Source organism: Nelumbo lutea, chromosome 1 (genome assembly GCF_056320005.1).
Source record: "Nelumbo lutea isolate HS-2025 chromosome 1, American lotus-T2T, whole genome shotgun sequence".
NCBI lineage: Eukaryota > Viridiplantae > Streptophyta > Magnoliopsida > Proteales > Nelumbonaceae > Nelumbo > Nelumbo lutea.
The window spans coordinates 179,390,953-179,414,718 of NC_142684.1; the positions used below are offsets into that span (position 1 = coordinate 179,390,953).

The 23,766-nt window shown below is 38.9% G+C and overlaps 1 protein-coding gene and 1 pseudogene across 4 annotated transcripts in view; one reads left to right on the forward strand and one right to left on the reverse strand.

Annotated features, from left to right (window-relative positions):
* Positions 1-244: 244 nt before the first annotated feature.
* Positions 245-3,406, forward strand: LOC148879524 (pentatricopeptide repeat-containing protein At2g22410, mitochondrial pseudogene; annotated as a pseudogene). The gene has a single exon (XR_016104263.1). The product of XR_016104263.1 is annotated as a pentatricopeptide repeat-containing protein At2g22410, mitochondrial pseudogene (transcript).
* A 1,398-nt stretch (positions 3,407-4,804) lies between these two features.
* The window catches only part of PEX14 (peroxin 14), a 46,200-nt gene continuing 27,238 nt past the window's right edge, over positions 4,805-23,766 (reverse strand). For 2 of the 3 annotated variants that reach the window (XM_088961077.1, XM_088961078.1), the window contains 6 exons: positions 21,687-21,760; positions 21,502-21,544; positions 21,328-21,395; positions 6,852-6,896; positions 6,690-6,758; positions 4,805-5,619 (listed from right to left, as the gene is read on the reverse strand). In XM_088961077.1, coding sequence (XP_088817203.1) covers positions 5,125-5,619; positions 6,690-6,758; positions 6,852-6,896; positions 21,328-21,395; positions 21,502-21,544; positions 21,687-21,760 — 794 coding nt within the window. In that variant the 3' untranslated portion in view covers positions 4,805-5,124. The remainder of the gene's footprint in view (positions 5,620-6,689; positions 6,759-6,851; positions 6,897-21,327; positions 21,396-21,501; positions 21,545-21,686; positions 21,761-23,766) is intronic. The other variant, XM_088961079.1, reaches the window with a different exon arrangement.

Here is a 23,766-nt window from a genome sequence, read left to right on the forward strand (position 1 = left end):
GTACACCATCACAACCGAAGCTTAATGCAATGAATTCCGAATCTAGGGCCCTTTGATAAGTGTTTTTCGAAATATCTTCTAAAAGCTTTGACGTTCAAAAGCGTATTGCTTTTACTTTAAAATCTTAACAGTTTGAAGACTGTTTAGTTAAAGTGTGAGATGAATTGAAATTACGAAAAACTCCATTTATAACTCCAACAAGACATGGCAACTATATCCTTTTCCAAACAAGCAAACGGGAAATGCGAGTTGCCGGAACGGGGCCGGTACATTAAGCAACTGCTTTCTTATCCCTCGAACTCGCCGTCACTGGGCTTTTTTGAATATATAGTAGAACAGAGGAGAAGAGGGGCGTTCTAGACTTCTAGACTTCTACCCATCCGGCGCCGGCGGGCCAATTGATCCAATTTCTAGTCTACCGCCAAAATGCGAATAGTCTGTCGTCCAGCTTCTTCCCTGCGTTATCTGTTAAGTTCTCTCTGCACATGAAAGCTACGTAATACGTATCATTTTATTCATGCTTCAACCTCTTACTCCTCCTCCTCCTCTTCTCTTTCCTCTCGTTCGACAACTTCAGAGAACACAAATAACTTTCCAATGTCTCAGATCATTTTCATCTGCCTCTGCCCAAAAACCCAAATGGAACATAAACAGCAATTTGATGATCACAAACCCAGTTCTCTTAACCATGGAATCCTGCAACTCGATGTCAGAGTTGAAGCAAATCCAAGCTCATATGACCCGAACTGGACTCATTATGCACCGTTTCCCGGTAAGCCGGGTCTTGTCCTTCTGTGCACTCTCCGACTTCGGCGACATAAACTATGCCAAGATCATCTTCTCCCAAATCGCCGAGCCCAATACTTATATTTGGAATACAATGATCAGGGGCTACTGTAAGGCTAAGCTTCCGAAGTTGGGCTTACTTTTGTTCCGCCAGATGGTCCAAGAGCAAGTTGAGATGGACAATCGGACTTTCGTCTTTGCTCTCAAGGCTTGTGAGCAGTCTCCTGGAGCTGTTGAGGGTGAGCAGCTTCATTGTCTGATTAACAAGTTGGGTTTTGATACGAATTTGCTAGTTCAGAATGGTTTGATCCATTTATATGTTAGATATGGGTTTTTAAGTTCTGCTCGTCTTTTGTTTGATGCAAGCTTTGTAAGGGATGTTGTTTCTTGGACCACTATGATCGACGGGTTTGCCCAGAAAAATCTTCCCAATGAAGCTCTGAATCTCTTCTACACAATGCTATCGAGCGGCATTACACCCAATGAGGTTACTATGATTACAGTGCTCTCTGCCTGCTCACAGATGGGGGATATTGGACTAGGAAAAGTTGTTCATGAATATATAGAGAAGAACAGGGTCAATTGTAACCTAAATTTGTTGAACGCTTTGGCGGATATGTATGTAAAGTGTGGTTGCTTGAACACTGCAAGAGAAATATTTGAAAAGATGGAAGTTAGAGATGCCTTCTCATGGACGATTATGATCAATGGTTATGCAAAACAGGGGGATCTAAATTTTGCAAGAAAATTGTTTGATGAGATGCCTGAGAGGAATGTGGTGTCTTGGAATGCAATGATTGCCGGTTATTCACAGAATAATCAACCTAATGAAGCATTGGAACTGTTCCATGAGATGAAGGAGTTGGGTGTGGTGCCAATAGAGAGTACTCTTGTTTGTGTTCTCTCTGCCTGTGCTCAATCAGAATGCCTCGATCTTGGTCGGTGGATTCACCAACACTATGTTGGTCAGAAAAAGATTCAGCCCAGTGTTATTCTGACAAACGCAATTATAGATATGTACGCTAAATGTGGGGATATTGATGCAGCTGCAAAACTCTTCAATAAGATGCAAGATAAGGATTTAGTGACTTGGAATTCTATGATTGCAGGGTATGCGGCTCATGGATATGCTGACCAGGCCCTTAATCTTTTTGAGCAAATGAGGAATTTAGAATTAGTGCCTGATGATATCACTTTTGTTGGTGTCCTATCGGCTTGTAGTCATGGGGGGTTGGTCACCCAAGGTAAGAAATATTTTGAGGACATGAGAGTAGAGTATGGAATAGAACCCAAGGCAGAACATTATGCATGCATGATTGACCTATTAGGACGAGTTGGACTTGTGGAAGAGGCCAAAGAGTTGTTAAAGAGAATGCCCATGGAGCCAGATGAAGCTGCTTGGGGTGCTCTTCTTAATGCATGTAAGATGCATGGGAACGTGGAGTTGGGTAAGCTTGCTGCAGATAAACTTCTAGATTTGGACCCTAAAGATAGCGGGATTTATGCCCTTCTAGCAAATCTGTATGCTTCTAGGAGAAGATGGGATGATGTGAGGATGGTCAGAAGTATGATGAGAGACAGGGGTGTCAAGAAGACTCCTGGTTGTAGCTCCATAGAGGTAGATGGTCAATCCTACGAGTTCTTGGTTGCTGATAAATCGCACCCAAGATCTGAGGAGATATATGAAACGTTGGATGTCATGCTTTTGCGGTTGAAGATGGAAGGCTATGTACCAAATACATCCCAGTTAATGGGTTTGCATGAGGTTAATGATGCTTTCCTAAACACATGATTTTTACATTGAAGATCTCTACATCCACCCAGTTAAAGCAGGTTTAGTTCCCATCATGCATCACAACCATGGAGAATATTTTAGTTGGTAGTGAAGTTCATATTTGCTGATTCTCCAGTAAGCTGCTTCAAACAGGAAAAAAAATGGTGCAGCAGATGGGAACTGTTCCAGAACAATATGAAATATGAGGTCACAAGGCAGTTAGCAAGGAATTAAATTCATATTTGCTGATTCTCCTGTAGGATGATGGTGCAGCAGATGTGAATTGTTCTAGAACAACATGAAAGATGAGATCACATGGCAGGTGGTGCCTCTGCAAACCAAAATTTTTAAATTAGTGTTTAAGTCACAGTTCTCTATGCCAACTGCAACCCACCTCCAAGTAATTAAAAATCAATTTGGCAATGGCCGTCATCAATAAATACTAATTTGTGCCTTACTGGAACCATTGGGAGGTATGTCCAGAGGGTGGAATCAGTTGATTGTTAATGGTTTGATCCCTATTGTTGATTACAATTTTCTGACATAAAAAAAAAAAAAAAAAAAAAATCATGATAAGGAAGAATGTCAGATATTCTAGATTACTGATGGAAAAATGTGGGATATTCTAGATGCAACATCTATAGCCATTCTTACATGAGAATAAGAGAACCCCCGGAGGTCTTGAGGTAAAAACAATCAATCAGTTGGATAATCAAACTATCATCACCAGACTCTCATCAAGACTATTCTGATACCACTCGTGAATGTCTCTCTCGGGTGATTTCTTATCACCTTTCTTATTGTAATATATATATTTTTTTATGAATTTAATTCTTATTCTTCAAGAAGGAATCATTCTCTGACCATAACAAAGAATGAGATAGCTCAGATGGTTATTAACTCTGATTGACGTGACACTCTACCTGGATATCTTGATATGTTTGATATGTTAAACCTCTTAATGAAACAATTATCTATTCAGAAGGCTAAGAATAAATTTGCTGCCTCATTGTAATAACTTGATCATGTTGTCATGTACTCATGTTTATGCTTAGAATATTTATTACAAGGGAAAACAAAGGAAAACGGAGGTTAGTTGGGCACTTGTTGCCAAATTGTCTTGCATGAGACTACAAATAGGCCGAGTGTAAATTCTGATTTGCTTTTGCATCAGCTTTTGACTGTCTTATTTGTCTGAGGTAGGAAGAAAGATAATGTAAGCTCAGATCTCCTCCTCACACTCACCTCACAGTGCTTGCAGCCACACATGGGAACATTTCCATACTTGAATGATTTTTAATGGGGAGATATTCCCAAATGCATGGTTGCAAGGGCTGTGAGGACCAATTTTGTGAGGAAATCCGATTTCAGATGATGTAGTCCTCAGTTTTATAGGAGACTTGAGGCAAGTCTCAAAGGAAAGGTGGTGCAAATTTTGCATCAATTTTTAAGTGATTCGACTATGATACAGAAAAGATATGATATCTGGAAAACTTCTGACCAAGCAACTGGAATCATAAACGTGGTAGCCAATTCATGGGGGGTTTTGATTAGTTAAAACTCTTCCCGTACCATACCTTTTCTGCATCATAGATTTTCCCATTTTTAAGATGCAAAATTTTACAGTGCCAACAAGTACAAATGAAACAAAAAAAAAAAAAAAAAAACAAATTTTGTATTAAGTAAAAGTGCAATTCATAGTTTGCGGACAAATAGATGTAAAATTAAACCGGAAGAAAGATTTATCTAATCCAGATTCGCATTGCAACCAAATGCAGCCTAAGGTAGGAGATGAATGCCTTTTTTTAGTATGTTCAACATTATTTGATAGCAACAAGGCAACATGTTTTCTCATCGTTTGACTCCCTATTTACAGGCATATAGTGTTAGAATTTAAAATAATATAAACTATTTTAATAATGTATATACTTTACCATGACACATCTACAAGTCCATGTTTTCTCATCTTGCCAAGTCAGACACTTGGACATGCATGGAATTCCGACTCTCTACATCTGTATCCATACATCGCTACCTGGCTGGCAGCCCATGATAAAGAGAAAAACAGAAAATAGAGTGCGACTTCAAGTTCATATAGTACTGATGTGAAACCACGCTAAAAAATACCGACCGGTTAAACACCACAGACATCAAGACCCATTAATCAATATCATCATCGGCTAAACTAATCCTGCTTCACCATTCCAATTGTTTAAATATGTTAAATTATGAACACTTAAATCATTTCTTAACTCATGTCTTTTTTAGTTTTCCCTAACCCTTCAAACCACTTCAACTTACAACTTGTTCTGTCAATATGTAATGGAGATGCAGAATACTTATCATTTCATTTCCCTCACCTTCTTGTAATATGGCTACATGCACTGAATCAGTATTCAGTATGCAGTACAAACATGGGAAATAGAAAAACGTAAAACATTATTATCTACCATCATCATGGTAATCAAGATGAGAATGACTAATTATTAACATCATCTTTAGTAGCATGGGTAATCACTGCTAGTGCTAGCTGACCAAGTAGACCTCATATATCTGATTCCAACTCAGTTCCCTTCAATACCACTCTGCTCTTCTTGTATCTCGCTTATCTCCAAGTTCTTACCGCTACTGTTGAGATCCACTTCACCTCCTAATTCTGATAGTTTTGTAATCCTCTGCAACTCATCAACTTCGTCTGAGGAGCGTTCCATCACCTGGTCATTACTTGGTTGCTCCTTCTGAATTATGGATTTTGGTTGTCGGATTGCTGCAGCAGCTTCAGGCATGGAAACCGGTGGGGGCTGTGGTGGAACCCATGTACGCTGGACTGGACGTTCATTGGACACAGGAACTACGCCATATGAGGCAATTCTTTGATCATTCTCATCTTCAATTTCTGAGATTCTCACATTTTTCCGTTGCCACCAAGGCTCTGAGCTGTAACCATTCAATTGAGAGGCAGAACCATTATCTTCTACCTTGTAACTTGAGTTTTCACCGCTTGTTTGGGACTGAATGGTGTAGCTAGAGCTGTTCTGAGCCTGACCAACCTCCCATGGCTGCTCAGAAATTAAAAAAAAAAAAAAACTTAATTAAATTTAAAAGCAACTGATTACTTACACATTTACTTATTAGTTTTTTAATCAATAAAAATCAGAATGCTTTCATTAATGATAAGAAGTGAACCCCTGCTAAAGGAAGAACATGGTGGTAAGGAAACGAACGAGATAGAATACAGGTCAGCATAGAGCCCACAAACACAAGAAAGAAAAACTAGGTTGCCACTGAAAGTAAAGTTCCCAATGTTATTTGAACACGTGGAATTGTAACAACAAAATCATCAATTTCACCATTCATTGACTCCATTTACTTCATTAAATGTTCTATTTAATTCAGCTTGCTATTCAATATTCAGTTCCAATGTTCTTGAATTCATCTGTCTTTTGAAAGGTCATAAATAGGAAGTCTTCTCCCTATCAAGAAGGGGATTGATTTATAGATGCACAGATCATCTGATGACCCCCCAAAAGGATGTTATAGCTGGTGTTTGGAGCCAATGCCATTTATTTGAAAAAAGGTGTCACACCAGTATGCCACATTTAAAATCCATTTTTCAGACAATTCCTGATGTTTGGTTATGCGTTTTTCCAAAAACAACATTTCTCAGACCACGCCTTGGAAATCAGGAAAGGTGTGGTTTGAGAAAATGCCCTTTTTGGTGTTTTCTCATTTTTTTACTGATGCTAGCAATGGTAAGCTGACATGGCATTGAAAAACGTCCATATGGCAGCAACAGAAATAGTACCAAATAGAAAAATAAAAGGAAAAAAAAAAACATTTTCTGAGAAAATGCCATGCCAATGCAGTGCCATTTTCTCAAAAAACACAACAGGAAATGGCATTGGTTCCAAACACCATGACAGTCAAGAATACCGTGTTAACTTTGAAAATGGAATTGATTATTGGAGTCCAGCAAACAACAATAAAACAAAGGAAATGAACTAATCATTCTATTCCAAAACAAAAAACAAATTTGATATCTATTCAAAATTCCCTTGTTCGTTTGAAAATAAGGCAAATTTCATCCAATATTTAAAGTTAAAATTTTAAAAATATTCCGAAGGCAAACCTTCATTCTAGGTGCTAAACGAGGATTTGATGGTGGCTGGTTTGGATTGGGAGGTAGGTCGTTGATTTCCTGGAACCAGACCAAAACAAGACAAAATTAATGTTGCAATCCAACATAGCCAGTTAAATCCAATTTTGTGAAGGGAATGAAGAAATGGATTACTTTGATGCCAGGAGGTTTCTCCCCTCTTTGCACCATAGCCATGATCTGCAAAATAGAATCTTCGTACTCATGCCATGCCTCTATTTTTGTTAATAAACTGACTAACTTGAAAACAAAAGAAAGCAGATATATGAAATCAACAATAATGATGGTGTATATAGCAATACGCCCCTTATAGCATACATCTAATGTACATGCTGCCTTCCCAATGTGGTTTCTAAGTTTAGTAATATATACCTAACATTACACCATCAACCAACATACTTGGGAATCACATCAAGTCTCCTTTAGAAGCTAGATGTAGTATTCATCTTAGTCTGAAAAAATATTAAAGATATTTATTGCCCATTGCACATGTTTCATCAAAGAGGAATAAATAAAACTTCCGTTTTTTTTTTTTTGAGAAAAGAACAACATTCGGTAAAAAAACAAAGGAATGTTCCTGGGAGGATTACCTATCTTCTCCCCTTTAATCAAGTATGATTTAAACTCAGGCAACCTCATAAAATTCTAGGAACAGACCTGAGTGGGTAATTCCCCTTTGAAGGACCAGTTTCCGTCTTTGTATTCTCTCTCCGACCTAAAAATAAGCCCATATCCTCCTTCATTGTCCCTTCTTCCTCAACTTCTGAGTTTGGTTGGAACCTGGGCTTGAGAAGGGCTGTTAGAGATGCAGACCTGCACAGCACTTTGGCTCTTCTGGGTTTTCTTGAAAATGCTTTCCTGGACCCCACTAAGGAAGACACTAGAATGACCCCCACCCCCTCAAGTTCCTTCTCTTGTGCTTCATTCTTTAAAGTCTTGACTCAGACAGATAATCCCATAAGCCAATTCCTCCTAGAGTTGGAAGTTTTTGTTGAGAATTATTTCTGAATAGAATCAACACTAGTAATCTGCTTCAAAGAAAGAGACCCAAGACTTGATTATCCCCTCATAGGTGTATTCCTTGTAAAGCTGATGGGGAGACTGGTTTTCACCTTTTGATTTCTTGTCGGGTTGCCAAAACTATTTGGAAATGGGCCTTTTCTCTCTTCGGGTTTGGGTGGAACCCCCCTGTGGATGCACAGAGCCTTTTTTGTTCTTTTTTCAGGTAGCATTTGAAAAGGGGCAGAACTATGTGGAGATGCCTAGGGGCTGCGATGTGCTGGTCGGTTTGGCAAGAAAGGAATTCAAGATTTTTCTCTGAAAGAGAGAGAAGTGTTGAAAATTTGATAGAGCTGATTCACATCAGGGTAGTTCAGTAGCTGAAATCATCGGACCTATTCACAATTTTACTGTGGATGATCTGCTAAGGAATTGGAGAGAGATTGCTAGCAGTGCCCAGGTCAAAACGGGTCTAAGTCTGTCTTGGACCCCTCCCCCCTCTGGATTTATAAAGCTGAACTTCGATGGTAGTAGTAGAGGGAATCCTGGGCAGTCAGGAATAGGGGGTGTATTTAGGGATGAGAATGGGACTGTTTTAGCTCTGTTCTCAGGCCCAATCAGGAGTGGAGACTCTCTCAGGGCTGAGATCTTTGCAGTCTTGGAAGGTGCCCAAAGAGCAAAGGATATGAACATTAAAAGGCTTGCAATCGAAGGGGATTCAGAGGTGGTAGTAGGGTGGCTGCAAGAAGACAAGGCTGGATTATGGAACTACAACAACAAAAGGAGAAAATTCAGATGGCTAGTTAAGGACATGGAAATAAAGTTCAGTTGGGTGAAGAGATCTGCTAATTCGTTTGCTGATGAGTTGGCTAAACTAGGGGTGGACAGGGAATCTATATTTTGGGCTTAGTTGTAATTCTGGTTCTCTTTGTGGGGGTTCATGCCTCTGCTGGGGAGTTAAGAGAGTTTATGTCCCCCTTCGTATAATTAATTATTCTGATTGATTAATGTTCATGGGAGGATGCACACGAAAGACAAAAAAATCAATAAAACATGCAGCCCAACCAAACTAACAGGCATTGTGTTTCCACTATTCAAAAATGGCCTTCCTGACTTGATCTAGCTAATCAATCAGCCCCTGTTTTAATAAATGTTCAAAGAATAGGAAAAGGGAGAGTTTAACAGATCAGAGGTTCAACCAGGGCCAAACGACTCAAACCGTGTGACATGGCATATACATATATATACTATGGGTCTTATAAATACTATATATAATATATTTTACAACTTTTGTCATACTTAAACATGGTGGATGGATGGCGAGTTCCTTAATTTTTAAAGCAAATGACAAGTGCTCAAGCCTCTTAATCCACACACACACACACACACACGCACAGATATATATATATATATATATAAAACATAAAGAGTCATTAATTAACAAAAATAAAGAAGTAGGTTAATAGTAATTAAGCAATACTACAAAATAAGAGGCCATGGGTTCAAGTCTTGTCACACATGTTTTGAAATTTCAATTGTTTAACGGCCCAAATAGTTTCATGAAACCGAGAATGGTTCACCAGTTTTCCAGTTAAACCAGTCAGTCAGCCAGCTTTTTTTATCAATAATAGAATCAATTTCATTAAATTGGTCAGTTAGCCAGTTTTCACCAGGTTTTTAACCATTTCAATTCTTTGGGTGTAATCGAACTGGTGAGGGCCCTAGTCACGGTTCAACCCATCTGACCGACCAGTCCGGTTTAGTTTCCTAAACTGGTTTTATCCCTATCCCTTGGAAATCATCTAACCTCACCATTCAACTAAGATGGGATTTCCCTAATTTCATTGAAAAATTAAGAGAACGTACAAGGGCCATTTTTGGAGCATTTCTTGAGTCTTTTTCAATATTCAAGGAAGTGATCTGGAGAACTTTATGTTCTGAGACCAACCAACAAGGCACTACCTTCTTCTGCTTCTGTGAAATCAGTAGTTTGTCCTATTGGCAAACTAAAACCTTACAGAGTAGAATCATCTACCTTGAGGGTTGCTTGCTGTAAGTGCCTAATCTATTTTGTACATGGCGCTATGAAATTTTTTATACCCTTAATTTTTTGGGGTTATAATAACAAAATACATATTACTACTAAATTATTCATTTCATGGGCTTATATACTAGTTTCTTTTTATTATTTTCTTACTGGTTAGGATTTAATCAACACACATGGTGGTGTATGTTCTCTTGAATGGGAAGACTTCAAAACCTGAACCAATAAGCAAAGAACTTCAAATTTCTCCAAACAACACATTCTTTTTTTTCTTTTCCTATGACAAAAATAGGGGCTCAGCTCCTATATTTTTCTAAATTTTCTTTTCCTTCTTTTTCTCCACATGAACACATTGTTTTCTATATATAAATATGGAGCCTATACCTTTTAATGAAGATTATGCATAATGACTAGTGAGAGATAGTTTGGAAGATTTCCTTTGTCTTTACATAATATGTCATCAGGAGAGATTGACCAAACTCTAGTGTCCTCCACTAACTAGTCCAAAAAAAACTGAATCAAGCTCAGCCAACAAATGAATAAGAAACTCACATTCATTATCCCTCATCCACCTCTAAAACCAAAATCCGAAAGCGGATAAAGTTAATGAAAGCCAGTTTTCCTCTTGTATAGATTCCCAAGAAGCTGAAGTTGAGATGGGGGTTGCATTTGCATCCCATGTATGCTTGCAATAACCCTATGCCAAAACCTGTTCCTTTCCAAAGGAAATCTCCACAGCCATTTACTTAAAAGAGCCGTATTCCTATGAGTTAGGTTCACTATTGCAAGCCTTCCCTGTTCCTTAGATTTATAACCTATTCCCACTTCACCAAATGGTCCCTCTTCTCATTTCCTAGCTCCCCATAAGTGCTTCATAAGTTTCTCTAGTTAACCCACTAATCTAACTGGAATACGGAAGGTGGACAAGAAGTAGATAGATAATTGGCCAAAGTTGCTCTAATCAAGGTTAATCTCCCACCCATTCAAATACAGTTTCTTTTCCAAGGTGTTGGCTTTTTGACAAATATTTCTACCACCAGTTTCCAAAATACCTATGTTCTCGGGTTCCCTCCCAAAGGAAGACCTAGGTACACCAAAGGCCAATATCTAACTTCACATCCTAGAATCCCCACCAATACATGAATTCCTTCCACTTCCAAACTAATACCTGTTACATGACTCTTTCCCATGTTCACCCTCAGGTTAGAGATAGTATCAAAAATCTTAATAAGTTTCTTCAAGTTCCTCAAATCATCTTGATTGCCTCCTTCACAAAATAAAATTATATTTGCAAATAGCAAGGAACTACCACCTCATTTCTTCCTACCCTTCAACCTCTAATCAAGCCATTTTTGGCATGGCTGTGTTGTATTGCTGTTTGAGCTCCACATCAGTGCCACATAGGCATTTAAACCTCAACGGTCAAAAAACCTAAGGGTGAACATGGGAAACCTCAACCCAATGTAGCACCTTGATTTATAAGCCTCAGGCCATTTGAGGAAGCAAAATTTTTTAGCTTCCTGAAGCAGCCAAGCATTTGATCTGTTGCCTCTCCAACATGGCATGGCATTAAGTTAGCATCCAATGTGGACACAATGTTCATTATTCGGTAGGGGTGAACATTCGGTTAGAAAACTGAACCAAATAAATCAAATTTTTAAAAACCAAATTAAGAAAATGAAAATAAAACCAAAACCGAATTATAGAAAAACTGAAACTGAAATTTTCAGTTTGGTTTTCGGTTAAAACCGAATTTCATATTCTATTCTATTCTATTCTATATATAATGAAATCAAATTTCATTATAGTATATATTAAATATTATGTTATATATAATATTATTATGATTCGGTCTGCCCTTGAGTTCTGTTAGTCTGATAACAGCCAAGAAGAGAGAAGAAGAAAGAAGAAACAAAGAGAGAGAGAAAGGAGGAGAAAAAAAGAGAAGAAAAGTCTGGTTCAAATGAGAGAAAAATTACCTCTCCCATTCAGCCAAGTATGTTTTATATTACTAACATAATGGAAAAGACACATGTGCCCCTACTCAAGTGAGGGACACTAGTTCTAACATAATATTACACATCAGCAACCTCAACATAAGTATAAAGACAGAAATACCCCTACATACTCGACACTAACACTCCCCCTCAAGCTGGTGAGTATATATCATATAATCCCAGCTTGTTACATATGTAGTCTACTCTTCCCCAACTCAACCCTTAAGTAAACAAGTCTGCCCACTGGTTCCCTGTGTTAACATATGCAGTGCCTATCACTCCACTCAGCACCTTCTCTCTCGCAAAGTGACAGTCAACCTCTATGTGCTTGGTTCTTCAATGAAACACTGGATTAGAAGAAATATGAACTACAGCCTAATTGTCACAGTAGATTTTCATTTGAGTGTTAACATTGTATCCTATCTCTAGTAGAAGGTTCCTTAACCACACTACTTCACAGGTGGTATGTGCCATAGCTCTATATTCTGCCTCTGCACTGCTTCTCACCGCGACTATTTGCTTCTTACTTTTCCATGTCACCAGATTATCCCTAAGAAAAGTGCAATAGCCTGTGGTAGATCTCCTATCAGACATAGAATCGGCCCAATCAGCATCAGTATATCCTTCTATTTCAAGTTTTCCACCACTTTTGTATATCAAACCACGACCAGGAGCCCCTTTTAAATACCTCACAATTCTTAGAACTGCATCCCAATGAGGAACCAAAGGTTTCTGCATGAACTAACTTACCACACTAACCGCAAATGAAATATCTAGCCAAGTAATGGTTACGTAGTTCAGTTTACCTACAAGTCGCCGGTATCTGCTAGGGTCTTCAAACATTTCATCCATATCATTGCTCAGCTTAGTATTTGTTTCCATAGGTGTTTTAGCTAGTTTAGCACCTAACAAACCTGTTTCCTCCAGCAAATCAAGCACATATTTCCTCTGACACAAATTAATACCATGTTTAGACCTTGCTACTTCTATCCCAAGAAATATTTCAATTTACCGAAGTCCTTTGTTTGAAAATGTTCCTACAGAAAAGTCTTCAACCTGTCGATGCCAATTTTATCATTTCCGGTAATAACAATATCATTTACGTGCACCACCAAGAGGATTTTTCCTACCTGAGAGTCATGATTAAAGACCGAATGATCAACTTGGCACTGTTTCATACCAAACTTCTTTACCACCTCACTGAACCTACCAAACCATGCTCGAGGAGATTGTTTAAGCCCATAAATAGCCTTCTTTAGTCTGCACACCTTACCATCCTCCCCCTGAGCAACAAACCCCGGTGGTTGCTCCATAGTAGGCCTCCTTGAGCAAATTGCCATGCAAAGAAGCATTCTTGATATCAAGCTGATAGAGGGGCCAATCATACATAGCAACAAGAAAAATCACAACACGAACTGAACCTATCTTAGCAACTGGGGAGAAGGTCTCTGTGTAGTCAATACCATAGGTTTGGGAGTACCCTTTTGCAACCAATCTAGCTTTCAGTCGCTCTACACTACCATCAGGTAAATACTTAACAGTATAAACCCACTTACAAACGACAGCCTGCTTCCTAGGAGGAAGAGTGGTAAGGTCCCAAGTATGATTATGAGTTAGAGATGAAAGTTCTTCTTCCATTACACGACAGCATCCTGGAGAGGCAAGGGCTTCCTGGACATCCTTAGGGACAACGGCATATGATAACAAAGAGATAAACTAGCGATGGGAAGCAGAAAAGTGAGTGAGTGAAGTATAATTAGAAATAGGATGAAGGGTACAAGTGTGTTTACCTTTCCGCAAGGCAATGGGAAGATCAAGATTTGATACTGGGTTTGGGGACGGTGTGGGGACAACTGTCGGATCTGTCGACGTTGATGGAGTTGGAGCATCAGCCAGTACATGTGGATGATTTGTATACTGATGAACCTACAATTTATCTATATTTTATGAGGTTTTTGCATGAAATTTTATGCCGGTTTAATTAGATTTTGCCCTATTTTAGCTTGATTGCAAGAAAGATTGAGAGCCAAATCAAGAAAAAGAAGGCAAAAGCAAGAAAAGAAAGCCCAAAATTTATCAAGTTCAGCCCAGCCCAACAATGAGAGCAAGGGAGTTTCATTCGGCACTGGGTTTGGGGACGGTGTGGGGACAACTGTCGGATCTGTCGACGTTGATGGAGTTGGAGCATCAGCCAGTACATGTGGATGATTTGTATACTGATGAACCTACAATTTATCTATATTTTATGAGGTTTTTGCATGAAATTTTATGCCGGTTTAATTAGATTTTGCCCTATTTTAGCTTGATTGCAAGAAAGATTGAGAGCCAAATCAAGAAAAAGAAGGCAAAAGCAAGAAAAGAAAGCCCAAAATTTATCAAGTTCAGCCCAGCCCAACAATGAGAGCAAGGGAGTTTCATTCGGCACGAGTAGTGCAAGCTAACTCTTTGGAAAACCCAAGGGAAGAAGCCTAGCAAGAAGGAAATTTCGGCCTAGCCCATTTTTAGCCCAAAGAACAACCTAGAGTGTAGCCTACATGAGCTCAAAAGCAAGCTAAGTTGCAGCCCAAATAGCAGCTCAAAGGGAGCTAGGGGCGGCAACTCCTAGAAGTTTCTTGAAGAGAAGGAGGGAGCACTCTAGAAGGTTCATGAGGGGTGTAATACACCCAATTCTAGAGACTTCAAGAAAGGGCAAGAGCCCCCTTGAAAAACTATATAAGGAGGCCTCTAGGAGGGGGGAGAGGGGTTCAATTGCTTGAGAGGAAGGCTCTCCCACTCTTAGAGGTTCGGCCACCTTGAGAGAAGAGAAGAAAAGAAGGTTAGGCGCAAGGAAAAAGAAAAAGAAGGGCTGAAGGAAGTTCAAGACAAGCAATCTAGAAGAGAAGGTGAGTTCGAAATTGGGGGTTTGTGATTCAAATATCATTTGTAATAACTCAATTGTAGTTTCATTCTCCTTTAAATTGAATTCTGTTTCTTTGTTATATTTTCTTTCTTCTTTCTCCTTCTTCCATTCTTCCTTGATGTATTTCAGCTTGTAAAATTTCAATTCAGCAATCTAATTCTTTTTTATTCATTCGAATGGTCATGAATTGTACTTGGAGTTTCTTGAATAAGGGTGTTTTTGTAGATTAATTCGGCCAACTAACCTTCAAAACTCATATCTGAATTCTCAGATCTGAGATTGCAAGATCTGAATTGCTTGAAAGAGAATTCAGATCTGCAATTTTCAAATTGGCCGAATGGATCTAAAGCTTGGAATTCCTAGAGTGCTTGAGAGAGACTCTAGGAATTCAAATCTACTATTCAAGAACTGAATTGGATGCAAGATTAGAGATAACTTGCACAATAAAGTTGGTGATCAATTCAGTTTTGAATTGATGCCTTAGAAGTGTTTGAAGAAATGCATGCATGGGGATTAGATTCTTGTTAGAGTTAGAAGAATTGTCACTCATGCATAGGATGAACATGCGCTTGAGAGAGGTTGTTCATGACCTTGGGGTTTCACCAACCAAGGCTCAATTATGATTTATTCGAATGATCCAAATTGATGGATTGCTGAATTCCGAGATTGAAATTTACTACTTACTCTTCTAACCTGATTTGAAGGCAATTGGACCAATGATTTAGATAGATTTTAATTTAGGATTTTTAGCTTTCATTAAAGTTTTGATTTATTTGTTAATCAGATAAGAAGTACTCAATTTAGTATTGATACTTGTTTCCTAAATCCTCGTGGGAACGATACTTCACTCACTACTTTATTACTTGAACGGCTAGTGCACTTGCTAGTGTCACAGTGAGCCACAAATCAAGTTTTTGGCGCCGTTGCCGGGGATTTAGAGAAGCAATATTAGGAAACATTGAGCATTCTTAATCTGGTCTCATTCAACATTGCATTCATAGTTGGTTTAATTTGCTTAATTTTACATTTCAGCTTTGAACGCAACTGTTGTACTACTGTAGTTATGTTTCTTCTTTCTTAAGTAGATTACTTTCTTTTTCTGGTTTCAGTTTCATTTTAATAAAGGTATATTTGAATTCTTTTCAATCTTGGTGTTGTTCCCTTCAAAAAAAAAAAGAAAAGAAAAAAAAAATTCACAAAAACATGTGTTGCAAATCTGAGTTGCATTCGGCACTCAAATCAGCAGAATTCAGATCTGCAGCACTCAACCGAAAAGAATTGCTTGTGTTTCAGCCTTTTATTTCTTTTTCCATTACAAAAAGAAAATATATATATATATATATATATAAAATGAAGAAAAAAAAAGAGATCTTTTGAACAACAAGAGGAGCAATTGAGAATTCGGATCAGAACTCAGATCTGAGTTATGCTATTGCAGATCTGCAATAGTTCAGATCTGAGTTCCTCTGAACTCAGACCTGAACTGATGCATATACACTTGGCAAATAGGTGGCGGTGGTGGCATTGGAGGCAAGGACTTGGTCACAGCTAGAACAAGAGGAACAGAATCCACAACTGGAAGAGGAAGAGGAGGTGATGAGGAGAAAGAAACATCACCGGACCCCAAGAAAAACGGAGTAGACTCGAAGAAGGTAACATCAACACACACAAAGGAACGTCGAGAACTAGGATGATAACACCTATACCCTTTCTGGGTCCGGGAATAGCTAAGGAAGATGCACTTAATGGATCGTGCATCTAACTTGTCCTTCCCGGGGCCCAGATTATGGACGAAGCAAACACATCCAAAAACCCGAAGAGAAAGAGGAAATTGAGACAAGGTGGGAAACAAGGTAGTGAATGGGGAATGACCAAGGATAGACGTGGGCATCCGATTAATCAAGAAGCAAGAAGTAAGCACCACATCACTCCAAAAGGGTTTGGGAACATTCATGTGATGAATGAGGGATCAAGCTGTTTCCAAAAGATGACGATTCTTTCTCTCGGCCACCCCATTTTGTTATGGAGTATAGGTACATGAGATCTGATGTACAATGCCATGTTGGTCCAAGTACTCTTGAAATGATGAAGAGAAATATTCACAGCCATTATCGGAATGAAAAATTTTAATGTTAACACCAAATTGGTTGCGAATCTCAGCATAAAATTTTTGGAAGATGGTAAACAATTCACTCCTTTCTTTCATTAAATAGAGACACATCATCCTTGAATAATCATCAACAAAAATGACAAAATATCTATACCCATTGTATGACATCACTTTATAAGGACCCCAAACATCTGAATGAACCAAAGAAAAATGACTCAACACACGGTTATCAACCCTAGGACTAAAGGGAACATGATGATGTTTCCCCAAATGACACGACTCACAATCTAAAACAAAAAGTTGACTCAATGAAGGGACCAAAGACTTCAAAACTTTTAGCGAATGATGACCAAATCGACAGTGCCACTGGAGAGGAGAGAGGGATGACTGGAGAGCTATTGATGTTCTTCCACCACCAAGATAATACAATCCACCAGCTTCATGCCCTCCACCAATCTTCATCCCCGTCTTGAGATCCTGAAAAACACATGAAGAAGGGTAAAAAGTAATAGAGCAATTGAGTGACTTGGTCAACTTACTAACAGACATAAGATTAAACGGAAATTTAGGTACATACAACGCTGAGGATAAAGATAAGGGGGTCATGTTAACATTGCCAACACCAAAATGGAGGATGTGAAACCATTAGCAAGGGTAACAGATTGTGATGTTGAGCAATGAGAGGGAAGAAAACACACTTAGAGTTCCAATCATGTGATCGAAGGCTCCAAAGTCAATAATCCAGGGATTGGGTGTAGATGCCAAACAAGCCATACCTGAGTGTGCGAGAGTAGCCGTGCTCTACTGAGATGTGGACTGTACAAACCTCTCATACTCATCATGGAGGACACTCATCATCTCCTTCTGGGGAACATCTATGGATGTATGAAGTATCTAATCAACTGAACGACTCTCCTGTTTGAAACTACTGTCACTAGTCATGGCATGATTGGCCCAGGTTGAGGGTGGACTATGCAAGTCATAACAATAATTAATGGTATGTCCATCCATACCACAATGAATACACCTCCTCAGACCCCACATCATCTTCTACGGGCTCCCCCTGAATCTCTACCTCCAGTACGACCACCACCACTCCGGCCATATACCGAACCACAGCTACCACTACGGCCAGACTGAGCTCCCCGAGCTCCACCTCTAACACTACGGCCCCTCGATACTGCAAAGGTTGATCTATCGGAAACATTAGAATTCTTAGTAGATCCAATGGAAATCCTCCGAAGTAAAGCAAACACCTCTTCCAAGGAAGGGAGAGCTGGTCCTCCTAGTATTTGAGCCCGCATTGGTTCATACTCAGATTTCAGCCTCACTAAAAATCCAGTCACATCAAGTTATTCTCTTTACTGTTGCTGAATTTTGACATCAGAAGTGAGGGGGTGATAAACGTTCAACTCATTACGAATGTTTCTCATACTAGCATAGTACTCCTCAAGACTCTGATTGTCCTATTGCAGATTAAAGTATTCCTAATACAGCTGGTATACTCTGGTTGTATTGCCTTGACCAGAATACAACTTCTTAGATGGTCCCACACATCTTTGGCAGTGTCAAGAAACATCAAATTTACACTAATCTTAGGTTCCATACTATTCCATAACCACGTGATAATCTGTGCATCCTCTTGTTCCCAATCATCATACTCATGAGAATCAGTGGAGGGTTTTTCCTCCCTTGTGTGTTTCACATTCTTCTTTGCCTTTAGAAAAACTTCTACAAATTTATCCCAAGGAACATAATTCTTTCCATTCAGTTTAATGGAGGTCATTTGAACATTCAGGTAATCAGTAGGTATCATCACATTAGATTTGCTATCACTGCTATCTCCCATTGTTGAATTCGGCACACTACACACTAGACCACACCACGCACTGATTACACTGGTTTCAGCACTTGTAATTGCTGAAGATTGCACTCTTTACACCACAAACCCTAGCCCACGACTACCTGAAATCTCAGCACACTATATGAGGACCACTCCCCCTTCGAATCACACTGAAAACAACATAAACCCTAGCACACTACAGTCTGAAATCCCACCATACGATCTAAAACATACTTCTTATTTGATTCATAACAAAAAAACGCATAGAAATCTCTTACCTCATCACCTGAAATTCAAACCACACAAGACACTCACTGCACCACACAAATCAGCCCTCTTCTCTTCATCGATTAGGGGGAGGGCTTCTTAGAAACCACAGCAACTGACCACGAACAGCACAACTGAAGGCATAGAGACCTCCAAGGGAAGAGGACGACCACTCCTTTTCAGCCCTTTCCCTTATCTCCAACCGATGGCAAACAAACCAAGAGAAAACCCTAGACTAGGTGCACAGAAAACAGAAACCTGGGCAGATCCGAGTTGCTTAGTTGAGCTCTGATACCATATTATGATTCAGTCTGCCCTTGAGTTCTGTTAGTCTGATAACAGCCAAGAAGAGAGAAGAAGAAAGAAGAAATAAAGAGAGAGAAAGGAGGAGAAAAGGAGAGAAGAAAAGTCTGGCTCAAATGAGAGAAAAATTACCTCTCCCATTCAGCTAGATATGTTTTATATTACTAACATAATGGAAAAGACACATGTGCCCCTACTTAAGTGAGGGACACTAGTTCTAACATAATATTATACATCAGCAACCTCAACATATGTATAAAGACAGAAATACCCCTACATACTTGACACTAACAAATATATTACATGTTATATAGCAAATTTTGGTTTTCTTGGTTAACCAAATTTCTAATTTAAAGACCGAATTGAATTAACCAAAAACTGAAATAACTGAACCAAAAAAACCGAATCCAAAATTTTCAATTCACCAAATAATGCTCACCCCTATTATTCGGTATGTCGCAGGTGCACCAATTCATGTATGTGCCATATAAGAACCACTTATTTCCTCCTTTGCCCTACCTTTCCTATGCGATCTCTCTAGAATTTTTTATGCCGCTTTGCATACCAACAACCCAAACAGGTATGGCCCCGCTGCTATCAAGTGGGTCACCAGTGAACCCATTGGAATATGTTTCTGTGCACCTATCTCTTCTCTTCTAACTACTGAACCTCCCTATATCTGAAATTGGCTCATTACCCCGCTCATTCAACTTCAGGTTAGCCTCCATAGGTTTATCTGTTAGCCAATGTTCTTATGAAGGCACTTCCTAATATCAACATGTTACTACTCTTAGCAAGCTGGGTATGTGTGACATTTATGCACCAGCTTGAGGGGGAGTATCGTAGTTGTATTTGGTTTATACTAGTAGCATCTGTGATTAAACAGTAACATTGATATTATTCTAACACAATCTTCTTATAAGTTGATAAAAGAGGAGAATAGGTGTATGTGCACCTATCTCTGTTTCCCCAATTCTCTCCTCTTAACCTTCACCTTCTCCTCCTAACTGATAGCTAGGGGTAAGCATTATTCAGCTAAAACCAAAAATTTCAGTTTCGGTTTTTTTCTTGTTTTATAAAATTTTGGTTCTGGTTTCGGTTTTCAGGTTTAGGAATTAGGTTAACCAAAAAAAACCAAATTAACTGAACTACATTATCTATATACTATATATTAACATATAATACATATATAATATGTATAATATATATAGTGTCGAAATTCAGTTTTTAACTGAAAATCTTGGTTTTTCAGTATTTCGGTTTATCTGGTTTGGGCTTTAACCGAATAAACCACTTTCTCACCCCTACTGCTAGCACAATTAATAAGAAGGTTTAATGGATTCTCAATCCTCTAAACACATGAATCAAATATGAGGCAAAATGAACAAATGCCCTTTTTCCTGTCCCAAAGAGATGCAAATGCACATTTATAGGAATACTAATGCAAACTTTCCAACTAGTGTTTTAAAAGGCATGGGAGGCATGCCTTCAGGCGAGGCGCACCCAAAGCGCCCTGAGGCGTATGCTAGAGGTGCTGACACCATTGAGGTGTACGCCTCATACGCTTTGACAAGAACCCCCCCCCTGCAACTAGTGCTATGCATCTTTGTTCTTAATATAAAAGATTTTTATTAAAAATCTCTAAAAAATGAGATCCCCCCTTCCCTCTTCTTCCTCCTCCTCACCCCCTCCTCTTAAGGAGGCTTACACCTCCTTGTGTTCGGGAGTCTTACACCTCTTACGTTCTGAACTACGCCTCACGCCTCTAGGTAGTGGAACACCTCGCGTTACGCCTCCACGTTTTAAAACACTGTCCAACTTGTCATGGGTATATGTGCATTAGAATCACAAGTTTGTGTGTATGTAGAGAAAACAGCTAAAGATGTAGTAAAATATGCAAGGAAAAGTACACTGTCAAGCTTTGGAACCTGCAAGGTGAATCATGAAATCAAGCTCTCAACAGTTTTCACCCAAGAGAAACAGTCAAGCCAGTTCAATTCCATTAGCACATTTGAGTTAATACACTCATCCAAACAGTCTTCCCTGGTGGTAGTGACAAATTTTCTTCTTCCTTTTCTTTCAATACCGGATTAAGCCAAACAGCACTTTTAGGCCTAGCAGCAAGGGATGGGAAGATAAAGAATATTACCTCCATATATGACTTTGGGTGTGGCGCAACCGAAGGCTCCATGGATGCTGGTGCTGACATAGGCCTCCCTGTGCAGAATGACCCAGTTATCATAATGAAGAAACAAGTTGCAAAGATGAGCTTCAGGAATAAGGAGAATTATGAAGTTTAAGCAATAGAAGAACAACGCCCTACCTGAGCCTGAGTCAAAGTCCACTGTCCCATTCACTTTTGCTTGCTGGTCAAAACATTATGAAATAGTAAGAGAGTCAACTAGGATTAACTAAGATAATATATATACATATATATCATAGACTATGGCTCTGAAATATTTCTAGAGCCATTGAACCACTCCCCTACTATAAACATTCTTAATTTACCTTAAAACCTTCCATAAAACCTCTAGAATCTTCTTGGCTAGCATGCAAGGCACTCCATGATGTGTTACTTGGTCCTGATGATTGCAGTAAAATAATAGTATTTAATGACAAATGTAAACTTCCTATTTCTGGCAGAAATCTATACAAAATTCTCGCACATGAAAATGGCAGAAGAGAAATCATGATTTGAGCGTCCAGAAAATTTGCAAAACGAAAATATATACAAGATTATCATGGGGGATGATTTCTGCACCATGTACATGTTTTTCTCATTTCAACATATTATCAAGTCTATAAAAAATGCCATTAACCAATGTTGGTCTCAGCTATCTGGGTCTTGGGAGGAGTGGACTGGATATGGACCTAACCATGGAAGGAGTGGACTAGATGGGCTACCACCAGGGTGGCTGCCCCAGAGAAGACAAATTGACTGGCTCATCCATAACTGCAAGTCTTCAGAACCCAACAGTCATGGATTCCATAAATGGAAGAAAGAAGCTATCATCTTCCGAGTGGTACAATAGCTCCATCAAGACAATTACCATAAGCAGTTCTTTTAAAGATATGCAGAATGTACAACTTGAGGGAAGGTGTACTAGAAATAATAAGGGATACCTAGGGTTGCAGTATGAATAAGGGGCTGTTTGGTAATGGCTGAAATGGCTAACCTGAATGGTTTCTTGCCTTCCCTTTTAGTGCACAAAATAATCATACAGTGCAATATTTAAGGGTAAAGTTATTAACCCAACATTCCATTCAAAGGAGCTTACAACCTACTTAATGAATAATCCACTAAAAGACAAAACAACAAGTCATTCAGTTTTTCCTCCTCAACCATTATAAACGGTCCCCAAGAGAAATAGCCCTTAGCCAAGACATTTGAGAATCATAAACTAGCATCAACTCACTCGCTTCTATGCTTTTTTAGTCCTTAGTGCATCAACTAGAATATGTACGTACATCTAGAATGTTTAGCACGTAGCTCTAAGTCATGTCCTGCAACTTATGTTACCCAAATACCTCATGAACAAGACTCTCCTCATTTTGGTACGTACATATTATATACTTATTACCCTCTCTGAAAAAAAATCAAAGTGAAAACTGAGGTGAAAAACAAAAATGGCATTAAATTTTGAATATTCATGTAACATAGGTTCCAATTTACACAAGTAATCTCAATAATAACTCACATACTTACCCATATTAAGCCATAAGGCTGCGTTTTAGTTCCTTAGGAAACAAGTGAGAAAAGAAATATTGTGGGAAAATTCTTATGGGCAAATACAGACTAAAGAAACTATTTGGTGCACAGATTTTTTCATGAACCCAGCAAAGCTAACATGATTCATAGTTGTCAAAGTGTAACAAGATAGAGAAGCATGTTTTGAATTTGGAAAATGGAGAGGAGGAGGCTATTGTGAAATGTTTAAAATGTTCTATTTCTACTTGGCCTATGACTTAATTGGGACTTCCATTAGGGGCAAACCCTAGGGAGAGTAGCTTCTGGTGCCCAGTTGTTGAGAAGTTTGAAAAGATTGGCTTCGTGGAAGAACTACATATCTTTGAGGGTAGAATCACATTGATTAGAGCCACTCTTGTTAACCTACCAACATACTTTCTATCTATCTTCAGGATTCCTTCTAGGAAAGCCAAGAAACTAGAGAAATTGATGAGGGATATCCTTTGAGAATCGGGGGAGAGTAGGAAGGATTATCTAATAAAGTGGAAGTGGTGTGTAGGATTAAAGAGGAGGGAGGGTTGGGAAGAGGAAATATAGTGCAAAAGAACACAACTTTATTGGGGAAGTGGCTTTGTGGAGGTGACCACTAGAGAGAGAGAGAGAGAGAGAGAGAGAGAAAGAGATTATGACACGAGGTGGTAGGAAGCATTCATGGTCACTCAGAGAACAAATGGGGCATTGAAGTATCTCGATGGGCATCTTTGGCAACACCTTGAAAGGCAATTCACAACATTTTTTTTTTGAATAATAAGGCAATTCACAACATTCTTTCTCAATTTCGCAACTTTGTCACGTATGATGTGTGTAATTGTAATTTAGTACTTGGGTTGGAGAGGCTCC